This window comes from Pempheris klunzingeri, chromosome 18 (genome assembly GCF_042242105.1).
Source record: "Pempheris klunzingeri isolate RE-2024b chromosome 18, fPemKlu1.hap1, whole genome shotgun sequence".
Taxonomy (NCBI): Eukaryota; Metazoa; Chordata; class Actinopteri; order Acropomatiformes; family Pempheridae; genus Pempheris; species Pempheris klunzingeri.
Window position 1 is genome coordinate 11,361,293 of NC_092029.1, and position 21,514 is coordinate 11,382,806.

Here is a 21,514-nt window from a genome sequence, read left to right on the forward strand (position 1 = left end):
GAAGCTGTGAAGTGAACAAACTGCTGGTTTGAGAGATATTTTAAGTGATGTCTAATGTGACCTGTAATGATTTGGCTATAGCCAACAAAGCATTTGAACTAAAAGACATAGTGATTAGAGGGGCTCTTGTCTTCAACTTTAAAGCTGGACTAGGTAGAAGTGTCTTTGAGCCTCTTAGAAAGACTTAACAGACTTAACATGATACCACATTGCTGTTTTGCCACAGTAATAATTATAGTACGTGTCTTTTGCTGGGAAACAGTCTCTTGCTTCAAAGTAAAGTAAAGTCACCTGAACTGTTGTGGACAGTAATTATACGCTGTATGTCACAGTGCCAGAGAGTCACGACACATGCAGTGGAAGCTTTTCCCAAGCCGGGCTTTGTCTCTTCTTATTAGTTGACAGCCATTCCCTTGTAACTGAGTGATCTGTGCCGTCTGTCTTTGTGTGTGCAAGTGTGCATCCTTACGTGTGTGTGTATGTGTGTTATGCAGGGCGTCCCGTGTGGAATTAATACAGATTGTGGCTTTGTGACCTCGGAGACCTTTGGTCCTTGGTGTGGTGGTGGGGGTCCTCCAGGCAAGAACTGGATGACCCTCAGAGAGAGGCTTTCATGAACACTCGTCACTAATGCTTAAATACATGACCTGCCCATCCCATATAGTGAATCAGATATTGAATATCTATATCTTATATCCATAGATATTTCATTTTGGTTTATTATATGTGTATTTTAAGACTTCACTATTGTGCTTGGACTTGTGTTTGAGCATGCATTTATTCACTCAGGCATGCATTACGTGCATGTATTCTCAGTATAGCCTCTTCGTGTGTGCATATTTTTCTTAATTAATGTATGCCCATGTGCATACTTGCATCTAGCCCATGCTTCACTCTCTTTTGGGACAGTAGGACATCATAACCCCCCTGGGTGGCCACCCCTGGGAACAAGACACAATAGCTAGCAGCTGGAGGTGATGGGACAGGCCTGCAGGGAAGTGAAACAGAGCTGACAGTACAGTGGTGATGGAGCTGACACTGCTAGGGTTACAGAGGTGACCCACTTTCACCTCTGCCACTGCATAAAGGAACCATCAGGGAGATATAAGAGAGTGCTGAAGGAGATATGGTCATTATACGGCTTGCGATATGACATTACACTACTTAATGATGCCAGCAATCAACCAAAAGTGAAAGAGACTGTAAAATATAAAATGAATAAGCAGGGCTAAGGGAGATAATTTTTCTTTACAATACAGCTTTTACAACTTGTTTTCTGTTTTTGTTGCTATCCTGTGTTCAGTCTTTGTTTGTTCATCCATTTTAGTAACTACCTTTCAATATCTCTGCGTAACCAAAAAACCGAATCTCTCACTCTTTTGCATTTAACATAACAATATGCTGCCAGACGAGTGCAGCCTGTCCTCACGCCCGCTTTGGCTAACACGCCGTGACAGCTCAAGATGTCGCCAACATGGGTACAGTATTGTCTGGGCTCTGTAGGTTGACTCAACCTCCCAGTCAGTCTGTATTCATGCACCGCTGAACAGACAACCCACAAACACGCTCAAATTGGAGTTTGGCTAATGTGTCCTTTGTGCGCTTTAGTTTCCTGTATGCGTCTCTTTCTGTCTATCTCTCTTGCATGCCCTGTGTTTTTACTCTACTATCTTGTTGTTTTCTTCCAATTCTTAACATAAATCTTCATTTTTTAACTGTAGACTGCAAGTGGCAAACACTTGTTTTCTTTTCATTACTTCTCCCCTGTCCTACTTCAATTTTACATCAGTTTAGTCGTGGAGCAGGTGTTCCATCGAATCCATAATCCCTCAGTGGGAAGGCAGGTTCAGCTATCAACCAATCAGTGCCAACAGCTCCCAGGGGAAGAGCACCTGAGGGAGACCAGGCTCACAGAGTAACTAGATGATGCCAAATGAAATGGATTGGCCGCATTTATGGGGGGAAGTGCTGCTGAAAATCAGTTAGGGTAATATAATTGTGGCAGTGGGAATAAGGAGGGGTTTGGTCTCGACCTCAGCTCTGTCATTGTCTCCCAGTCAGTGTTTTGTTCACACAAAGATAACCGCATTTTCCAATTTTTTCAAGGCCATAAAAACCTGGTAAGTAGATTTAGGGAAGCCCCATAATCGCCAAAGTTGCAGGTTCAACTTTCATTAGAGCCTCTCCGCATTAAAAATGTATGTAGTCATCGTATTGTAGGTAGGATGTTAAACGAACATGTCCAGAAACTTCTATATGTACAAGAGAATATTGAGAATATCATCATCCTCAAAAGGTTTTGAGACGGGAGGCTCTTTATTCCTTCTTTCCCCTCTCTTAAACCAGTGTAGTTATTCTAAACCGGTGCCCTAAACTCTAATTTGAGGTTAAGGCGACTCTGCAAAAAAAAAACATCCAGTCAAAGCAGCTTGTCTTTCCTCTTACTCAGGGAATTTAGGGTTTGAGCCGAAACACCATGCATGACAACACAATGAGGTTTGTTAGGAGGCCTTTCAAGGCTTACACCTACGCTCATACACACTCAAACACAGATGAGTAAAGACAAGTACACACTTAGTCTTGATTGTGCATGAAAATCCCACAATGGCAGGTTGGAGGTGGCAGAACAATGGAGGAGAGAGCATGACACACGGTTTAATGAGATGGAGAGGAGAAGGGGATTTCACACACACACACACACACACACACACACACTTTCGGGAATTGGGGGTCATGGGTTGCTTTGGGTCATTCAACTGTAAAATGGGTTAAGGCTCTGTTTTCCTTCAAAGCGACTCTGTCTGCCTCAATCTTTCACACTCCCTCTCTTTCATTGATTAAGTCTTTAACCCTGTTTGTGTCTGTGTGAATGAGTGCATGTCTGCTGGTGTTTTTTTCCCCAGTTGTTCACCCTGAATATAAAAGCTACAGCAGCCCGGTCCACGTCTTTCCCCTTCCACACCTTTTTAGACATACATTTGGTGAGGAGATAAAAGAGGTGAAGGGTAATCAGTGGGTAATGGCTCGCTGTGTAACTAACAGATGGAGACCTCTCAGCTTGTTAAAGGCCTAATAGGTAATGGCTGGCTAGTGATTGGCTAAACAGGTGCTCTTCCATCATGTGTGACCAACAGCTAATGAAGTCATCACTGACAAATATCAGGAGGTAATTGAGTTTGCGGAGCTCCGTCTGCATGTGCACATCTTGGTGTCTTTGTGTTCATTCGTCCATAGCTAGAAACATAGATAGGTGTTCTTCATTCATTTTCTAAGCTTTGCTGCTTAGCTGTCATCGCTGCGGAGTTTGAGTTTGTATCACTGGCATGATTTTCTTTGTTTAGGGCTTCTTCTTCTTTGTCTAAAAAGAATTCCAGAACATTGGTAAAATAGCTCTTGGACAGTCCCAAACTGTGATGTCAGTTATTTTGTAAAACTAACAAAATCCAAATGCATTAAGTTTAGTATCCTCACAGTAAATCCTCACATTTAAGAAGGTAAAACCACAGTATGTTTAGTATTTATACTTGAACCATCTCCGAACGTTTCAACAGTTTAGAACCACCCAGTTTTTGGTCTGTTCTTTTGCTTGTAAAGTAAAGCACATCACCTCTTGTACATTTGAGAAGTTTCCATTGGAAAAGCCAGAAGAGTTCTAGAAACCTAAATTCTTGCTCCAAAATGTCCTAAGTTTGGTGGCATGTAGCTATAAGCATTTTGATCCACTTGATTTAAATGAAAGGGTCATTATCAGGCTTCTGCAGAGCTTGATGATGAGCTGATCATTTGGATCCGGTGTGTCTAAACGTCTGAAACATGCAGGACAGTGGGCCCCAGGAGCAGGAGTGGGAAAAACTGATATGAATTACAATAACAGATAATCAGGTCAGATTAATAGTGTTGGTCTGGGCTCAGCTGGCTTTTCATTTAGGACACGGGAGGCAATGGAGGACAAAGCGAGGACTGGGTCACGCAGAACAGTGTTAATTTGAGGAAGGATCAGGTGAAAGGAACCCTCACAGCCCATTATGTGCAGTTATTAGTTAATGTCTTGATCAGGACCTAACAGACAGATAATCACTGGAATCCACAGAGACACTGACAGAGGCAGAGAAACACAGCAGAGGTTTGGTTGGTTTTAATGATAACATTTACCAAAGAATAAAACAAATTTCTGTTTCTGGTTTCATTAGTGACAGATTTTCCTTTAATTTCTAATTCTTGTTTTTTCTCTACAACTTTCTTCCTTCGTGCACTCAGCATACTCCCATTTCTCACTGTATGCTCAGCGGGTTGTTGTAATGCTCTGAGTTGACGAAGGGAGCCTCCTGGAGGTTGTGCCAGTGCATTACACCATATGGCACCCAGGAAGATGAAGACAGCTCTTGACAAGACACATAGATCTTTAGCTAGTGTGTCTTTAGGATCTCTCTCCTCTTTGTGGTTCTTGATGCTCATATGAAAATATCGTAGCTGACACTGCTGAGTCAATAAGAACAGGACTTCATGGTTTAGGTCAATGTGTGTGTGAGACTGTTTTAATCATTGATGTTAAGGAATACTTAAAGAGGAATACATATGCATGCAGTCAAGTCCTACAATATTTGCCTCCCTCAATAGCAATGTAAAGTTCAGTTTTCATGCAGGCAGACAAAAAGCAGTTTCTTTATCCACAGTACAAAAGAAGTCATGATAAGGTAAAACTCATCTTTTTTGAATTTCGAGTTTGTCTTTATGTCCTAATGCCAACAAACTTTGAAAACAAATGCGATTTCAAGACCTAATCTGGCCTGTGTTTGCTCCAACAACAGCTTTTGTTCTTTAGCCTCAGTCAGTCCAACAGTGGTCTTGCTGTTAGTAATTGAAAAGTCTAATTGTACCGTAGTGCAGGATAAGAGCGTTTAAGCCCTCCATGCCTGCGCCAACGTCAGTCACAGTTCATTTCTCTAATGAGCACTGCTATTAGAGGGAGCTTTTTTCCACCTCATGCTGCTCAGAGTCTGGTCCTCTGAGGTTTCTGGCCCTGTTTGCCCTACTGACCAGTCTGCTCTCTGCCTGCACACATGGTTACATTCCTGACGTCTACTGTATGGTTCACAAAAAGTGCACCAAAAATGTATCTCCGTTTGAGCCCAGGAAAATTATGTGAAAGGTACTTACATTTATTTGGGTCCCGGTAATATACAGCAAACTAGTGGGATCACAGAGGAAGTTCTCAAAAATTAGTTGATTAATCTATTAATTGATCTACTGAAAATGTACTATTTTGACAATGAAGTTATTCTTTAAATCATTTATTGATTTGCTGTTCTGTTTGTAGTTTATCATTGTAAATTCAGTGTCTTTGACCGTTAGTCAAACTAAACAAGCAATTTTGTGTTTTTTCCAATTGGTACAATTTCATGACATTTTACACATTAAACAATTAAGCATTTTATCTGAAAAATAGCAATGTTGATAATATAGTTTCTGTTATTTTTGGATAATTTCATATATGAATATTTCAAGTTCTTTATTACTGTGTGCAGTCATAGCGTACAAGCACTAAAAATACTAATAACCACAAAAGAAAAATCTGATTGGCCTGGTCAGGACACTTTGTTTCACCATCTAACTGTCTCATCTATTATCAATCTAACTCTCATCAAACACAGACCCCCTCACTACTCCCCCATGTACCCCGGCCCCAGTCTCCCACTCCGTGCCTTCCCCTCAGCCCCAGGCCCCTTTATGTCCCAATCAGCTGGAGGTTCCATTAAGCCTCAGAGAGCAAAGCCAAGCCGCTGAAAAGCTCATGTCCCCCCATAGAGACTGATTATAAAAGGAGAGCGAGAAGGGAGAGAGGGAAGGAAAGTGATTTTAAGAGCCTCTTTAAATCTGTCTCATTAATGAGTTGTCCTCACCATGGCAACGTCTCTTTTTTCGAGGGTTTTCCACTCCACATGCGTAGATGGATTAGGGTTAAAAACAAAAACAGAAGGAAAAGTGGTGGGAAAGAGAAGCTTCAGCCATTTTTCTCTCCTTGTAAAACCACAATGGAGCATGCACTGGTGACAGTTGTACTTTAATTTTGTTTGTTTATAGCAGAAGCTACATTCCTAAACTGTTGTTAACGATTTTCAAAGAACTATGCAGGATGACTTTGGAAAACCAATTACCAATTTGTGCCAGTTGTTGTGGATTTTCACCACAAGGTGGCGTTGTAACACTGAAAAGCAGATGGACTTATTTGGTGGATGAGACCGAGGTGTTTTTAGTCCTTAGTTCCAAAGTTGATCACCTGTAATCCTCAGCTGTAACAAATCTACAAAGGATTTTACAAGCACTCATTTGAAAACAAAATTGATAGGATCGTGGTAATTACCAAATTTAATTAGTTTCCAATAGATTAATTGCCCATCAGGCAAATCACATCTATTTATCCTCACTAAAAAGAGACACAAGAGGTGTCCCAAGGAATTTAATTTGGAATAACGGGGGTCTTAAGTTTTAGTAGAATTTGATCAGGGAGCTGGTCTTGTTTTATTTCCCTAGGGGCCCATTAGGAAGACACACTCTTTGCATCCAAGAGAGGTCTGCTCTCTCTATTAATGCCTCTATCCCTCCATTATTGCTCAGATGGGACAGAAAAGGGGCGAGAGAGAGAGACGAGGAGAGAGAGGGGGAGGATATGGGATGGCTTATTAAAGAAGGAAGGGGGGGGGGCATGGTGGTGGTGGTGGGGGGGTTTGGGGTCCTGCTTTTTTCCCAGACAAGGTCTCAACATAGGATTATCAATGGAGGAACCTGGAATCAGCACACACATGCACACTTGTGCAAAATGCATCCCTGATTGATAAGTCAGATGAAACCACCAATCACAGTATCACAGCATGAGTGTGTCCATGTGTGTGTTTTACAGATGGCACTGATCCACGTCATCCTATGACCACTAAGCCTGTCCTGAGACACACTTAACCCTCTCTGTCTTTAACCTGGGATTATAACCCACTCATTCTAATACTACAGCAGGGCTGCGCTACGGCAATGTAACATATTTGGACAGCACTTATGATGATGATCATGATGATGATGATAAAACCACATCTGGAAAATTACACAAAAAGAAAATAGTCTTGGTTTTGACCATTAACCTCCCTCAGTCTTGTACATAATGAGTCAGTAGCACCCACTGATGCGGTGAACTGTTGATTTTGAATCTTAAATCATCTTTTGTGTTTGTGAGGATGTAATTAACTTCAACTGAGGAGAGCTAATTTTAATTAATACTCAATGTCCATGCTTTGTGAAAGCAATGTGGAGTCTGTAGTAAATTCTGTAACACACCAACTAACAGGCAGGAATGATACATGAGATCAATGCTTCAGGCCTGATGAGCAAGAGCCATCCATGCAGTGGAAATGTATTGGTTAGTAACAGTGATCGATGTCAGCTACCAGAACTTGCATCCGACTTCATATCTAATCTCCCAGTTGTGCTTCTGCCTTAAGGCTAATTGTCTTGCTCACTTCCTAAATTTTAGGTCATTGGTCAATTAGATGTATTTCTGATTGTTGATTGGATGGTTTGGTGTGGCAACCCCGACCCCCACCCCACCCCAAATGACCTACTGAGGTTGCTGATGAGAACTGAGGTGCAATGTGGGAAGTGGGTCAAACGGCGCAGTGTCAATGTTGCTCCAGTGGTGGAGGAACAGTAGATAAACGCACATGCACACATTGTTGTTTATGTGGCTTTAACCCATTTCCATTCTGGTATTCCTGAGTTGGCCCGACACACACACACACACACACACACACACACACACACACACACACACACACACACACACACACACACACACACACACGGCTTTCCTCACTGTGATGCAGGCTACCCCCAGGTGGCTTGTTGGTTTGTGCCCTTGAGCTACTGGAGGCACTTAACCTAAATTAGCTCAGTCTGTCTCTGTGCCTCTGTGTCTAAATCAGACAAGACCCTCTCGTCATGAGCTGAGCTCAAGGGTCATGGTAACAGCACAAGCGACACACAGCAGTACCCAAGCTGTTATGTACAGCAGTTTAGATAGAGAATATTTATTACCTCCATTTTCTGTTTTTTTTTATTACCTGCCTGGTGTTTTCAAGGCATTGTGATTTGCAGGTGATTGGAAAGAAAACCTGCTGTTGTCTGGGTAAATCACTCCTGATAGGAGTGTTGGCTAAATACTTTCAGTGTAAAATGTGCAGTGAATTCTTGATGTTAATTAATGATATTGTTAAATTAAGTAGTATTCCAGCTGCTACCTATCGATTGGTGCCATTAGCCTCACCTTGGAGATTATTCACATCACACATTTAATTAAGCCAGTTGTGAGATTTATTGTGGGGCTTGAAAGTCTGGTATTGCAGAAGACACACACACACTCAAACACACACGCATTCACAGTGGACAAACCCAAGCTTAGCACTCCACAGTGTACCTTAAATGTGTGTTTGTGTCAGATTTATGGCATTATGTGTGTGAAGTTAATTATAAAATTGGATTAATGATTGAGTGCTGCTATGAATTAGTGGTGAGGAAAAGCATGCACACACAGGCCCTTAGGAGAGAAGAGCAGACAGCCCTGGTGCTGAAATGTGGGTCAGGAAACCAGCGTGGCAGCCAACATACTGTTGTGTGTGCTGGCATCCCTACGTAAATGTGAGTATGTGCGTCTGTGGTTACATGCTCGTATACATATTAACTATAGGCACGTGCACATGTATTGCCTTTTAACCTATATGTGCAAGAGCATGTCTGAATGTGTCGATAGTAGAAACAAAGGGATAAAGGGTACAGGGATGCTGTGCAGTAATCTAGACCCCCTTTAAGGAATAGATTGTAATCTCTGACAAGGTCTGTTGTCTATATGCAGTAGATTGTTGAAAGAGCTGCAGGCACACATTCACACATGCACAATAACATGTACAATCATACATACAAAGGCATGTGGGGTGATGTCAGACTGCTGTAAGCACGGGGCCAGTGAGACACACACACACTTAGGCCTTGTGGTTATTGATGTGGCGGGTCCTCGGTCGGTCCACTGGAGAGTGAGAAGGGCCATGAGTCAATATGAGTGGAGACAGCATGGCTGGATGGTAATGGCTCTTAATGTAGTCTGCCAGGGGCCCGTCCTTATGTTACACCAACTGTGGCTGGATGGAGCTTTCCACTGGGAAATTATTTCATGATAGCACGTCATATATGTGTTACACCTGCATAGTCAGAATTTAGCATAGGAACAGCTTTGTTGAATAATTGAATGCGAGGAAAAATGCTGAATGCATTTTAAGTCAAGGTCAACAGTGGGGGGCTTACCTGTTTGCTGTTCAGCCATATTACTGTTCATCCATGGCACAATACAAGCATGTAGTGTCAACATCAAGATGAGAGTTTTCTTACCAGAATTAATCAAAGTCAGATAGTTGTTCTTTGGCACTATGGTGCTTTGTGCTAAATGCTGCAGTCGTCATGCTAACATGCTCACAGTGACAGTGTTTACATGCTGATGTATATCAGGATGTGTTTACCGTCTTTGTTCAATATGTTAGTATACCAATTTTTGGTGAGCAGTAAACACAGTACAACTGAGGCTGATGGGAATGCCATTGGTTTGTACAGGTATCTGGTCATTAACCAAAGTATGGGACAAATTTTGACTTGGTGATGGCACTAAATGAGAAGTCAGAGACCACTAGAATTATTACAGGGGGGGGGGGTGACAGGCCAGTGGGGGTTAGATTGCAATAGATTTAAAACTTAGTTGCCTGGGGGAAACGGTGGAACTGGGGGGACGGTTAGCTACAAATCCACCCTGACGGGGGCATAAAACGCTTCAAGTTAGCAACAAAAGTGCCACCCTCTGTGAAGGCACCAAAAGCTTAGACATACAAATCAACCTGCTCGTAAAATAACAGCATTTTAAGTCGCTGCTAAATGGGCGTTTACATTTTAGAGTGTGACCTGCTGTTCATTGTGCTGAAGCTAACATTGAGCTATAAAGGTCTGCTTGTTAAATGAATGTATAGGAAAGACTTTAATGGTTGTGCACCTCTTGTCAATTTGTGCCTTTTAAAGCTGTTATTGCTATTAGTTGACCTGGTTTTTGTTTTTAGGCTTTTTTTTTTTTTTTTTTCCGTATCTTGTTTTGCTACCATGCTGCGGCACAATGTCATGTGCAGCAATGTTTTTCAGTACAGATTAGACTCATAGTCTGTCCACATGCCTAACATATCCTTTATCTGTTCTCTCTATCTTTCTCTGTCTTTTATCCTGGCTTGAATTTCAAAGGGGGTTGGTAGGGAGCGCCTGGGTCAGACTCCAGGGAAGAGAAAATTAGGCATGACCGCCAAGCCTGCTGGGCCTTTGTGCGTGCTTTTGTGTATAATATCTGTTTTTGTTGAGTTTCTACCTATGGATGTTTTGCATTCACACTTCACATCTCTCTGTCTCTCCTCTCGCTTCTTCTGTTTCCCTGCCCTTCACCCCTGACTTTTCTCTCCCTGCTGCCTTTATCTCCTCTCTCGTTTCTTTTGTCCCTCTAAACGCTGCCTTTTCTATCCTGCCTGGCATCACTACTCAGCAAAATGGCTCTGCTTCTACCACATCAAAGAATCTTTCAACATTTTGCGGATGCAAACTTTGCACAAAGACTTTCAAAGAAGGACAAGAAGAAAGAGATGGGGAAGCAAAGTTTTGCTTTTGATAGCATCTCCATTCTTTTCTCCTACATTAGTATTGTGCTTCCCTTTTCAAAGACTTTTCTCCAGTTCATACACATTCACACACATCAAGCTGTGTGAGAACAGCTACATGGTGTTTGAACAGAAAACACAAATGTATACGTGTGTCACCACATCAAGGCTAAGATATGCACAAACATATACTTGTGAAACAGAAAACACAAAAACCTGTAGAATACAGTCTGATTGTGTTAGTGATGGTGAGTGCATGCTCAGGGCGTGGTTTGCAGGGTGTCCCCAGACCTTGGAAGGTTTTCTCATGGCTCACAAAGGACGACCAGCCTATAGAAGGAGGCCCCACTGCCTTTCATTGAGAAGAATAACCCTGCGTACACACAGACACACTCACTTAATACAGCGGTTTTCATTGCTAACGTGAATTTACATAAAACCTCCCTGGTTTATGCTGCAAATGATGGTATAAAAAATCCACACAGACACACACATGGACTGGTTTAAAATCCACACTTCTCTTCCACATTTGCTCAAGGGGGTGATGAACTATTGCACCTTGCTAAATCCTGTCTGCACACACACAAATCTTTTTCACTAAAATGACATGTTATGATCCACTTAAGCCACTTGCTTAAGCCACAGTAGCCAAAAATATACTTTCCCCCTTCAGTGTGACCTCTTTTTACCAAATTCTGCATGCAGTCATGCAAATACACTGCTGCTGGGCCCATTCAAAACCACCCAAAACAAAAGCCTTGTGGCCATTGACTTTCTAATGGTGAACAGAGAGGTTTGCTGTCTGCATTGATGGCATTCAGTCAAGCCAAGTCATAGAATAAATGAAGTGTTGTTGGGTGAGCTGTGAGCGTATGAAGGCATGTTGTTTCTGTATGAAGACGGAGAAGAAGAAGAACTTTATTAATCCCCTTCATGGGCTAAATTCAATAAATGCACACAGTGATTAATTGAGGACAGTTATGGGATAGTGAGATTGTCTTTCTGAATGTATATGTCCTGTGTGTGTGTGTGTGTGTGTGTGCGTGTGAAGGAATCCCAGCTGCTTCAATGGAGTAGGTCAGACGGAAAGACCAGAAGAGGAGTTGGGGGAGGAAAGAGGATTGGCATTACCCAGTAACCTCTGTCTGCTGAACAGACGAGTGAAAAACAGAAGAACAGAGAGAGAGAGACAGCAAGAGTTTGGTGTCAGAGAGAGGTCATTCAGCAAGTGCTGAAGATTACTGAACGTGTGTGTGTGTGTGTGTGTGTGTGTGAGAGTGATGCGCGGGAACTTTACCCCATGCTAAAATCATTAGTGCCGGAAAAGCAGTTATCACAGCCTGTTTACTCAGCCAAGCCTCTCCGTCACCTTGGCCTCAGTGTGTGTGTTTGAGAGAGAGTTATGTTTGTTCAGGAGCGAGTTTGAAGTTTAACTTTGCTTAACTGCCTTTTTATTACCGCTGTAGAGAGTTGTTTCCTTCATATCCATGTTTAGCGTTTCCTGACCTGTCGTTTATCAACGTCAACATCAAGACGCCACTGTATCATACTACTACTAATAGTTTTTTTCATGTAATAGCCCTTTAATTATTACAGATCTGTAATGATGGCAGAAGTGTCATTTCTTGTCTAGACTGGTAACTATTGATGGCACATAGTAAAGCTGCATTAGAGTTAAATGGCAGTAATGGTTCAGATTGTAAAGAAAATCCTCTGTTGAATATAGTGTATGATCATCAACCCCTCAGCTGTCATCGTGCCATACTACTTCCCCCTTCTCCCCTTCTTCCCTCTCTCCTCTCCCCTTCACTCTATGCTGATAGATTATTCATGCCTTGCTGTATATCTCAGAGAACACCAAAGCGATCGAGTTCCCATTGACCCCTGATGCTACGCTTTCATTCATAGAGATGTAGGGATGAAAGAAACAGGGAAGGGATGAGAGGGCGAGTACGCTGATCCACATGCTATAAATTATAGATTTTCATTCACAGAAAAAGGGGAGAAGGGGGAGATGAAAGAGACATAGGATGTAGTGTATTTATTTATCTATTTTTTTAAGGCTTTCAGAACATTTCCTGTTTGAGCCATTCAGATCTAAACGATTTAATTTTTATAATTGATAACATTTTTTAGACATGTGAAGTACAAATGTGAAGGAAAATATGTTATTAGTAAGTTTGCAAATTTGAAGAACTGCTTCTTTTCCCTTTTTGACATCGTCATAAACTAAATGTTTGGATTTTTGGCTGTTTATTAGACATCATAAGCAATCTCACATCCTTTTGGTTATTTGAGATGGCTGTGTCTCATGCGTTAGTTGTAAATGTGTATTCTATTAATTGGATCTCATACAAGTGTTTTCTTTTCACTTAGCTGAAGTTCATTGTTTTAAACCAGTGATCTTCCAGTGACAAGCCTGTCCCTGTTTAAATCCTTTCACATGTTCATATATATATAACTACACTACTGTGTGCGTTCCACAACGCTGCAAAGCATTTGCATGTGGTCATGTGTGAAACAAATACTCCCTGTTTCTACGCCTCACATTTTCTTGCTTATCTCCACCTCGCAGGTTTTCTACCTACTAAAAGGAAGGTGTGCAAGGTCAGAGCCTAAATGAGAGAAATGACAGAGAGGAGATGAAGAAGGGAGAGTAAAATCAATACAGGCTAGATTACATTAACAGTCATGAAAGAATTCATGTCAAAGAAAGAGAGAGGAAAAGATGGAGAGAGAAGGAGGAGAGAGAGGAAGATTTGACATCTGAGGATCAGGTAGAGTTGAGGGGGTTTAGGAGGTCAGCGTAGCTCTCCCTTAAGTCCAATTAGAAAAATAAAAGCTGAGACCTGTCAGATGAAGGCACACTGGGGGGGCTGTTTTGGGGACTGTTAGTCAATTCCAGCAGTCTGAGATTAAAAGATAACAATTATGTTGTTCATGTGAGAGAGTTTGTGATGCTGTAGCTGCCTCTGCCAGGCTGATGGGGAGGTCCAAATGAGGTGTGAAAATGAGACGCAGAAGATAAAGTAAGGAGGAGAGTACTGACAGAGGGACGACCAGCCCCTCATCAATCTCTTTCCTTTATTATCACTCTGCCACATTCACCTTTCTTAAGTCTTAATAACGTCTGGTGCAGCAAGACTTGTTAATTATTCACATCTCCTCACCTTTTCACATGAACATGTTGCTGGTTGCTTTACAAGAAGAGCGAATCACTCACCCTCAGACTAATGAACATGTGTTGAGATTTTGAGTTTGAATGGTAACGATTGCTTGATAGCGCCATCAGTTTTATCAACAGTTTAGATAATTAAATGGCTACAGAACCAGAACAGTCGTAATTATCTCATGAGATTGTTTCATCTTGGAAGAATAGAATAATTTAATTCATTCATAGCTAATGTTGTGGATTTCTATGAATGTTTTAGAGCTGAATTGACATTTCAGAGCTGAACAACAACAAAAATGTTGAATATGTTTGGGTTTGGGACTGTTAGACAAAGCAAGACATTTGAAGATTGCATCTAATATGGTGACTTGGGATTAATCAATAATTAAAATACATTTTAATTTTAGTCCAAGAATGTTTGCTAATAGGTGAGTTTAAGGATTACACTTAGGTTGTAAAGAAGAATGAAAAAGCGAACTGTGTCTCAGTTTAGGTAGATTTATTAATTGCATAACAAAGTTTTAATATAATTAAGATCATAATAATCTGTGATGTTTGTCCTGCTAAATAAGCTTTTCCCCAGGGGGGAGGCCCAGGCTTCATCCACAGAGTCTGCACGCTTCCTTCATATGCAGCTTAGAGTATGAACAGATGAAAGATTGATGCTGTTTGGGCCAGGACGTGGGGGGGCGGTGAGGGGGGGGTCCTCCATTCTTCACTGGGAATGTGCGGAAGGATGTATGGACGTATGGCTGAATGGATAGATAGGCCTAATCCTAGGGGTGGCCTAGATTAGAAGCCCTCCTTCAGCAGATAGAGCTGTTGACCTGTCTGCCACACTGTATGTGTGTGTGTGTGTGTGTGTGTGTGTGTGTGTGTGTGTGTGTGTGTGTGTGTGTGTGTGTGTGTGTGTGTGTGTGTGTGTGTGTGTGTGTGTGTGTGTGTGTGTGTGTGTGTGTGTGTGTGTGTGTGTGTGTGTGTGTGTGTGTGTGTGTGTGTGTGTGTGTGTGTGTGTGCGTGCGCGCGCGCGCGCGCGCGTGCGTGCGTGCGTGTTGACACTGTCCTGAGAACAATAGGCTCTTTAATGAGTGATGCTGCGAGTGCATGCGTCTGCATAAATGATCCTAATACTGTACGCGTGCCAAACAGTCGAAATGCAAGCCAAACAGAGACTTCTGGCAGAACATGGCGACTCTACAGAAACCCTTTCAGACCGACATGGTGACCTGAGACAGACCTTAATTTACTGTTGATCCGAATTAGTTCATATTACGTAGGACTGTAATTAATGATTAATTTTATATTACGCTAATCTGTAGATAATTGTTTTTGATATATGTAACTATGAAGTCTATAGAAACAGAAATGCCCCTCTCATTTTCTCAAAGCCTTACAGTGATGAATGTAAATTTCCCCGTTGTGGGACTAATAAAGGAATATCTTATCTTATCTTATTTTATCTTATACATAAGAAGGAAAGGCAAAACCAGAGCCAGGAACCAGTTCATGCATGTAGCAGATCGAACATTAACTATTAATAGTGTGACTGAAAAGAAAACACACTTCATCTGCACCTGTTATTAAGAATCTCTGGTTCAAACATTTGAGCAGACACTTTTGATCAACTTCAAGTTGACAACTCTGTTTAGCAGATGTATGCATACATTGACTGGTGTAGCTCTGCAGTTTAGTTTACATGCATGTGTGGACCGTCATCTGTATGGAAGCTGCAGTGTTTTTGAAAACGTTAAGCATGTGCTGAACTTTCAACAGGAATATGGCATTCACAGTGTTACAGAAGATACTTCACAGCATACAGTGGACCGTGCAGACACAACAAATGCTAGTAAACATGAGCAAATATACACACATACAAATCCACTTCAGACAGGCTGAAAGGTTCAGATCACCAAGGTTTTGAGGGGGAGTGGGATGAGAGGGAAAACCTTTTTACCCACAAAATCAAGGATCATTTTCAGTCCCATTCAAGCTCTTGTTGCAGCCCCCTCCATAGCTCCCCCTCCTCAACCATTTGGGTTGAAAAGAAATACGGTCGCAGAAGGAGGGGCAGCCCTGCCCTTCTGTGTGTGTGTGTGTGTGTGTGTGTGTGTGTGCGTAGGTGCATGTTTGAATGGGTGGGCCGGAGTGTGTGTGTGATAGATTGTGAGCAGATTGGACAATAGGAGGATTGTATGTGATCTATATTCATGTGGCACAGATTCAGTGGACATGTGCGCACACAGCAGGCCAGGAACAATCAGATGGAGGAAGAGGAGTTGATAGAAAACAGCCAGATAGAAGAAAAATTAGGATTAATACAGAGAAAATGAGCATAATCTAATTTGGCGGGTTTCATCAACAATTTGTCTGGAATCTGTGTGGTCATTTTCAGTCTCGGTGCTATGTTTTACAAATAAGAAAATGGTATAAATTGAGATCAAATGAGATAAACGTCAGTGCTTCAGTGTGTTGTATTGTGTGTAATGATGTTTCCAGTTTGCATTACACTTTGCATGCAGGTGGAAGCTGCATCCTCCTGAGAAAGCCATGTGAAAAGCTCAGCATGTTTTTTTTTTTTTTTTTTTTCAGGCTACAGGCTCTCATGTAGGGGTGGCTGATAGTTTAATTAGATGCAGAAATATTCCCCAAACAAGTCTGCCGTGGCAGTGAAAGCGGCAATGCACTGATTGCTTTTACGAGAGCAGAACTGGGTAGGAAGTATAGAAAATAAAAAAGAAAGAGAGAGTGTGGGGGAATTAAATAAGAGTCGTCCTCCACAGCAAAATAACGTCTGCCCGTTTGCTCTAATAAAGCATGTTTAACTTTCAGCTATATTCTGAGTCCCGCAGAGTGAAGAAGAAAGAAAGTCCAGAGAGAGAAAGACAGAGCGAGAGAGCGACTGATGATGAGAAATGAAGGGAGAGGCAGCCAGAACTCCTTGGTAACCGAAGCACAGAGGAACAGAGGGGCCGGTCCTACACCCCTCCCGCTGTGTGTGTGAGTGTGTGTGTGTGTGTCTCCAAGGACTGGGCTGCCTGAGGGGAGGAGTGGTGGTGCTGCTGATGACGGGGGGGAGTGGCGGACCTTGTGTGTGTTTAGAGAGAGAGAGAGAGATAGGGGCAGAGGCTCATTGTCAGCACAGTAGACGGTCACACACACTGCTAACCAAGCCGCCGTGTAGTGAGAATGTGAGTGGAGGAGAGTCGACGCCAGCACTCCTCCATCCTGTCTACTTTCTCTCTCACTCCCTGGATTTGTCAGTTTTTTGTGCTTTACAAGGGCACTTTTTAATAAGAGAGAGACGCATACACTCAACTGGAATAATGGTGTTTATCGGGACCTCGTTGAAATCTGTGATTAAATACTTCAAAAGGAAGGGTAAGATACGTTAACTTCAGTTTTATATCGATCATTAATGTATTAACGGAGTAGCTTGGACATACTCTCCATATGAAAACTAGAAATGAACATTGCATTATTTTGACAGGAAGGTTATTTACATACGCGTCTGAATTTCCTACAGCTTTTCATGGGTTATCAACTAATTTAAAGAGATGCTCTAATTAAAGCTTTTCTGTCTAAAAAGTGGGCACACCCCATCTTTAATGATTTGTGTATCATTGTATCATAACCAATGGTTTCCTGTGGGTACATTGCTCCACTGCTGCCTCTGCTGAGCCCAAAGACAACCCTCTGTTACACCCTGTTACCAGGTAACCACTGGGCAAAACCTTCCCAGAGCCAACAACAATTAGCACTAAATGACCCGACAATTGTGAAGGTGGCAGCTGGAAACACTTAAAATCACAGCTACTTTATTACAAATAGTCCTTTCTTCTTGGAATAATTTTAAAGTTTATTTGGTTCTAAATTTTTTCTGCTAATTTCGGCTTTATCAAAGGAAACCATACTAGTTCTGTATGCCGTGCATATGAGGTAAATTGTGGTTAGGAGGATTAGTTAATGCTCCAATTATTTTATCAGTGGCTGTGTATTAGGCATGTAAGGATGTTTAACAAAGACCTGGTTGATGCAGGGCAAGCTGCTTGTACCTACTCTAATCTCAGGTGTATTTATAGCCTGCTTGTGTGTTGCAGTCAAGGCTGAGGTGATATTATTAATCATTAGCTCAGCGTTTTCCTACTTCTCACACCTCAACTTGCACATGCCTGCACTTTGCTCCTTGGCTGAGCCCCTGAGGTCCTCCACTGCAGTCCAAAGTATGGTGTGCTTATATCCTCATCCCTTTCGTAATATAAGAGCGCACAAATGATTTGAACATAGAAAGTGGAGGAACTGGACTTGCAAATAGATTTTGATCTAAAGTTAAAAAATATTTGATGGGTCATTAGGATATCCTTGATATTTTAATGTTTAAAATATAACGGGTAGAAAACATTTTTTAAATATTTTACACTATCTGATAACGCCTGCAAAGAGGCATATTCCCTAAAATAAGTTTGAATTAAAAAGATACGTAGACACTTTTAATGACTTTACTGATCAAAAACTGACCTGAATCAATCCTATACCAACCCTTCTGACACACAGGAAGTGTATTATGAAAAGTCAGTGCCCTAGTGGTTGGTGGGTGATCAGGGTTCAGGATTAACATATAGACATCATCAATATAATTTGATCACTATTATTGAGCATAACAGCTGATAGGTCTTGTGTGTGTGTGTATGCAGATGCATTTCCCAGGGATTATTGTATGTAGCCTTTCACTGTTAGCTCTGATGCACCTGATAGCCTGTTTGTGTCTTGCAGAGTTTTCACTAGCCTGTTTGTCAATGGGCGTGGGGAGAGTTGGGATGTCAATGGACAGAGGGATTAGTAGACTTCTTAAAGACTTTCGCGCCACAGTTCAGTCTGTGCGAGGCTGAGTTTGTGTGTGTGTGTTGAGGGGCTGGGGGGGTATTGTGGCACTGAAAGGCCTGATGTGGAGACTGATGCAAGGGGACAATACAGGCTTTGTGTCCACAGACCTCATGTCCTTGGTCTCCTATTGCCTGGTTGAGGTCTATTCAAACCCCCATGTTCAGAAAGGAGGGTGGGGGAGGGTTACCTGTGCTGAGTGTGTGAGAGAGAGCAAGAAATTCAAAAAATGGGTTACAAAAGAAAAAGATCATGAAAAACTCTTATTTAGACAGGCAAGTCGATATAAATGTACTCTTACTCACATCTAGCTGGGGCGTCACTGCCTCGCTGCGACAGTTATTTTAGAGTTGGGGGCTCTGTGAGATCCAAACTAGCCTCCTTTTCTAACCTTTACATTTCAAGTTCCACTTCCACTGAGCGATGTGCAAGTGGCATTTGTGGTTAGTGTGTTTCAGCCTCATTCAGCGCTCCAGTCCGTACTTGTGGTCAGAAGAGTTTTGCCTCGTGATGTATTTCATCGATTGATCTGACCACACTGTAGGCATACTGCAAATAGCATGTGTAGCAACACGGATATTCAGTCACAGGGACACATTATTTACATATCCACACTGTCTAGCAGTTTGCGCCCATCACTCACCCTTATATAATGTAGACACATAACTGAGGCTGTTGTAGGTTTTCATTGACTCCTACCTTCAAACTTTTGTAAATGCAGTTTGCAGTGCCAGATATGTAGATAAGAGGTTAATTACATGTACATATTCTAATTGCTTTCCTGTTGCTTGTTTCTACTCCCTGCATTGTTACTCACACGGTTATGGTTTAAAGCAAACATGGACAGTGGGACCCAGGCTTACACTCTGTGTGTGTTTTTTGCACTCTTCTCCCACATCGCTAAACATGCAACAAATGCATGGGTTTGAAGGTAGCAGCAAAAATTTGGAAGAGAAAGAGGAGATTTGTGAATGAAGAAAAAACAAAAAAAAAAGTTTGTTTGGCAACCGAGTGAGTGGAGACATGAATAAACACAATGACCCCCCACCTTTGCTGGAGAAGCAGTTGATGTCTGCTCAGCGTCTCCCCTCAACGAGCTGTAGAGACGGATGTTAAGGCGCCATTAGTCAGCGGCAGCAGCAGGATTTGGCACACAGAACTTTCCCCTATAAATTTGTAAAACTATGCTCTACTTTGCCATAACTTTTAGGTTTGCAAACCTCTCATGAGGGTCACATATAAGAAAAGAGGAACTGGTGACGGACGGGCTGTTAAGATGGTCAGTGCTGGAGCCTATCAGAGGTTATCTGCATATCAAAGCACTTATAGACTGTCTCACACTTTCTCCAAAGACCAATTTGCAGCCATAGGCCCCTGTGCTACACCCATACCTCGGCCTTCTGTCCTCCCCCGACACACACACACACACACACTATGCATCCTACTATGGCTCATTAGCACCTGTGGAAAAGCCCTCAAACAAAAACAGTCCACACACTCCCAGCCCCTTTTCATGATCCGTCCCCCTCCTCCTGGTTCCTCCAAACTCCTCCTTCATTTGCAGTCAGATGGACATGTTGTGATGGTCAGGACAGAGACAAACAAATAGCAGTCCTAACTAATATGAGGCTCAATGGAGATAGTCCTACATCCACGATCACCAACTTTGGCTTGGATACGCTCACTTGGTAAGCCAAACTTCTGGGAAGTGTATGTGTGTGTTTTGTTGATATTGATATTTACACCTCAGTTGTTTTGCTGACACTTGTATTTAGAATGGCTTACAAATCAGCTCCAGTACAAGCCACGACTAGAAGCAAGGAAAAACAGTTGATACTTCTGTGACTTCTGGATGAGAGACGTGCTTTGGAAAATCAGGAGACAAATTGAAAAGGAAAACAGTTGTCTTTTTGTACTATTCCTGAATCATCTTGCCGTACAAGCCACAGGAAAAGCACCATATTGTCTTGTTAATATCTTTGTGACTTCTGACTCAGTGAGTGCTTTGGAAAATCAGAATCAGAAGAAACAAATAGAGGGAAATAGAGGGAAAATTATTGTTTTTTGGTCTTATACAAAAAAAGATAGTTGGATGTCTGGCCTGCCTTTTTAGTTGCTTTTAAGTGATCTTGAGAGAGTTTTTTTTTGGACATCATCTGCTTAGTGTTTCCCTCCAACTAACTCTCTATCCCCCCTCCCCTTTAACTTGCGTGGCCTTCTGTGTGATGTCTCAGATGAGTGTCATGTTGTTGGTGTGGAGACTGACACCTTGATGCAAAGCACCTCAATCTCCTTCCGCTTCCTCTTGTCCACCCAGTACAAACAAATCCCTCAAATAACCAGTACTACGTGTGCAGGACATTTTGTAGTCCACAGTTTCTGTTTTCAAACTGATATCAGTTGAAAATGTGCTCAACTATAGCTGAGATATCTTTGACCTTTTTTGAGTTTGACAACAATACTGTTCTTGAGAAGATGATGTTGTAAAAAATGTTGCAGGACATCCACTGGGGTCAATAAAACTGGAAATATAAGTCAAGTTAAACAGCATTTCATAACCTAATCTGTTTGTCTCTGCAGCTGTGTCTAACCTGGATGAGGAGAGCAAGTGGACGGTTCACTACACAGCTCCGTGGCACCAGCAGGAGAACGTCTTCCTACCAGGCAGCAGGCCACCCTGCGTAGAAGACCTCCACCGTCAGGCCAAAGTCAACCTCAAGACCGCCCTGCGAGGTAAGGATTGAATCAA

General features: G+C 42.1%; 1 protein-coding gene across 3 annotated transcripts in view; it reads left to right on the forward strand.

The window, feature by feature from the left end:
• Positions 1-21,514, forward strand: part of nhsl1b (NHS-like 1b) — a 100,529-nt gene that overhangs the window by 57,972 nt on the left and 21,043 nt on the right. For 2 of the 3 annotated variants that reach the window (XM_070849037.1, XM_070849040.1), the window contains exon 2: positions 21,346-21,498. In XM_070849037.1, the coding sequence (XP_070705138.1) occupies positions 21,346-21,498 (153 nt within the window). Of the gene's footprint in view, positions 1-17,043; positions 17,266-21,345; positions 21,499-21,514 lie in introns of those variants that run through there. The other variant, XM_070849038.1, reaches the window with a different exon arrangement.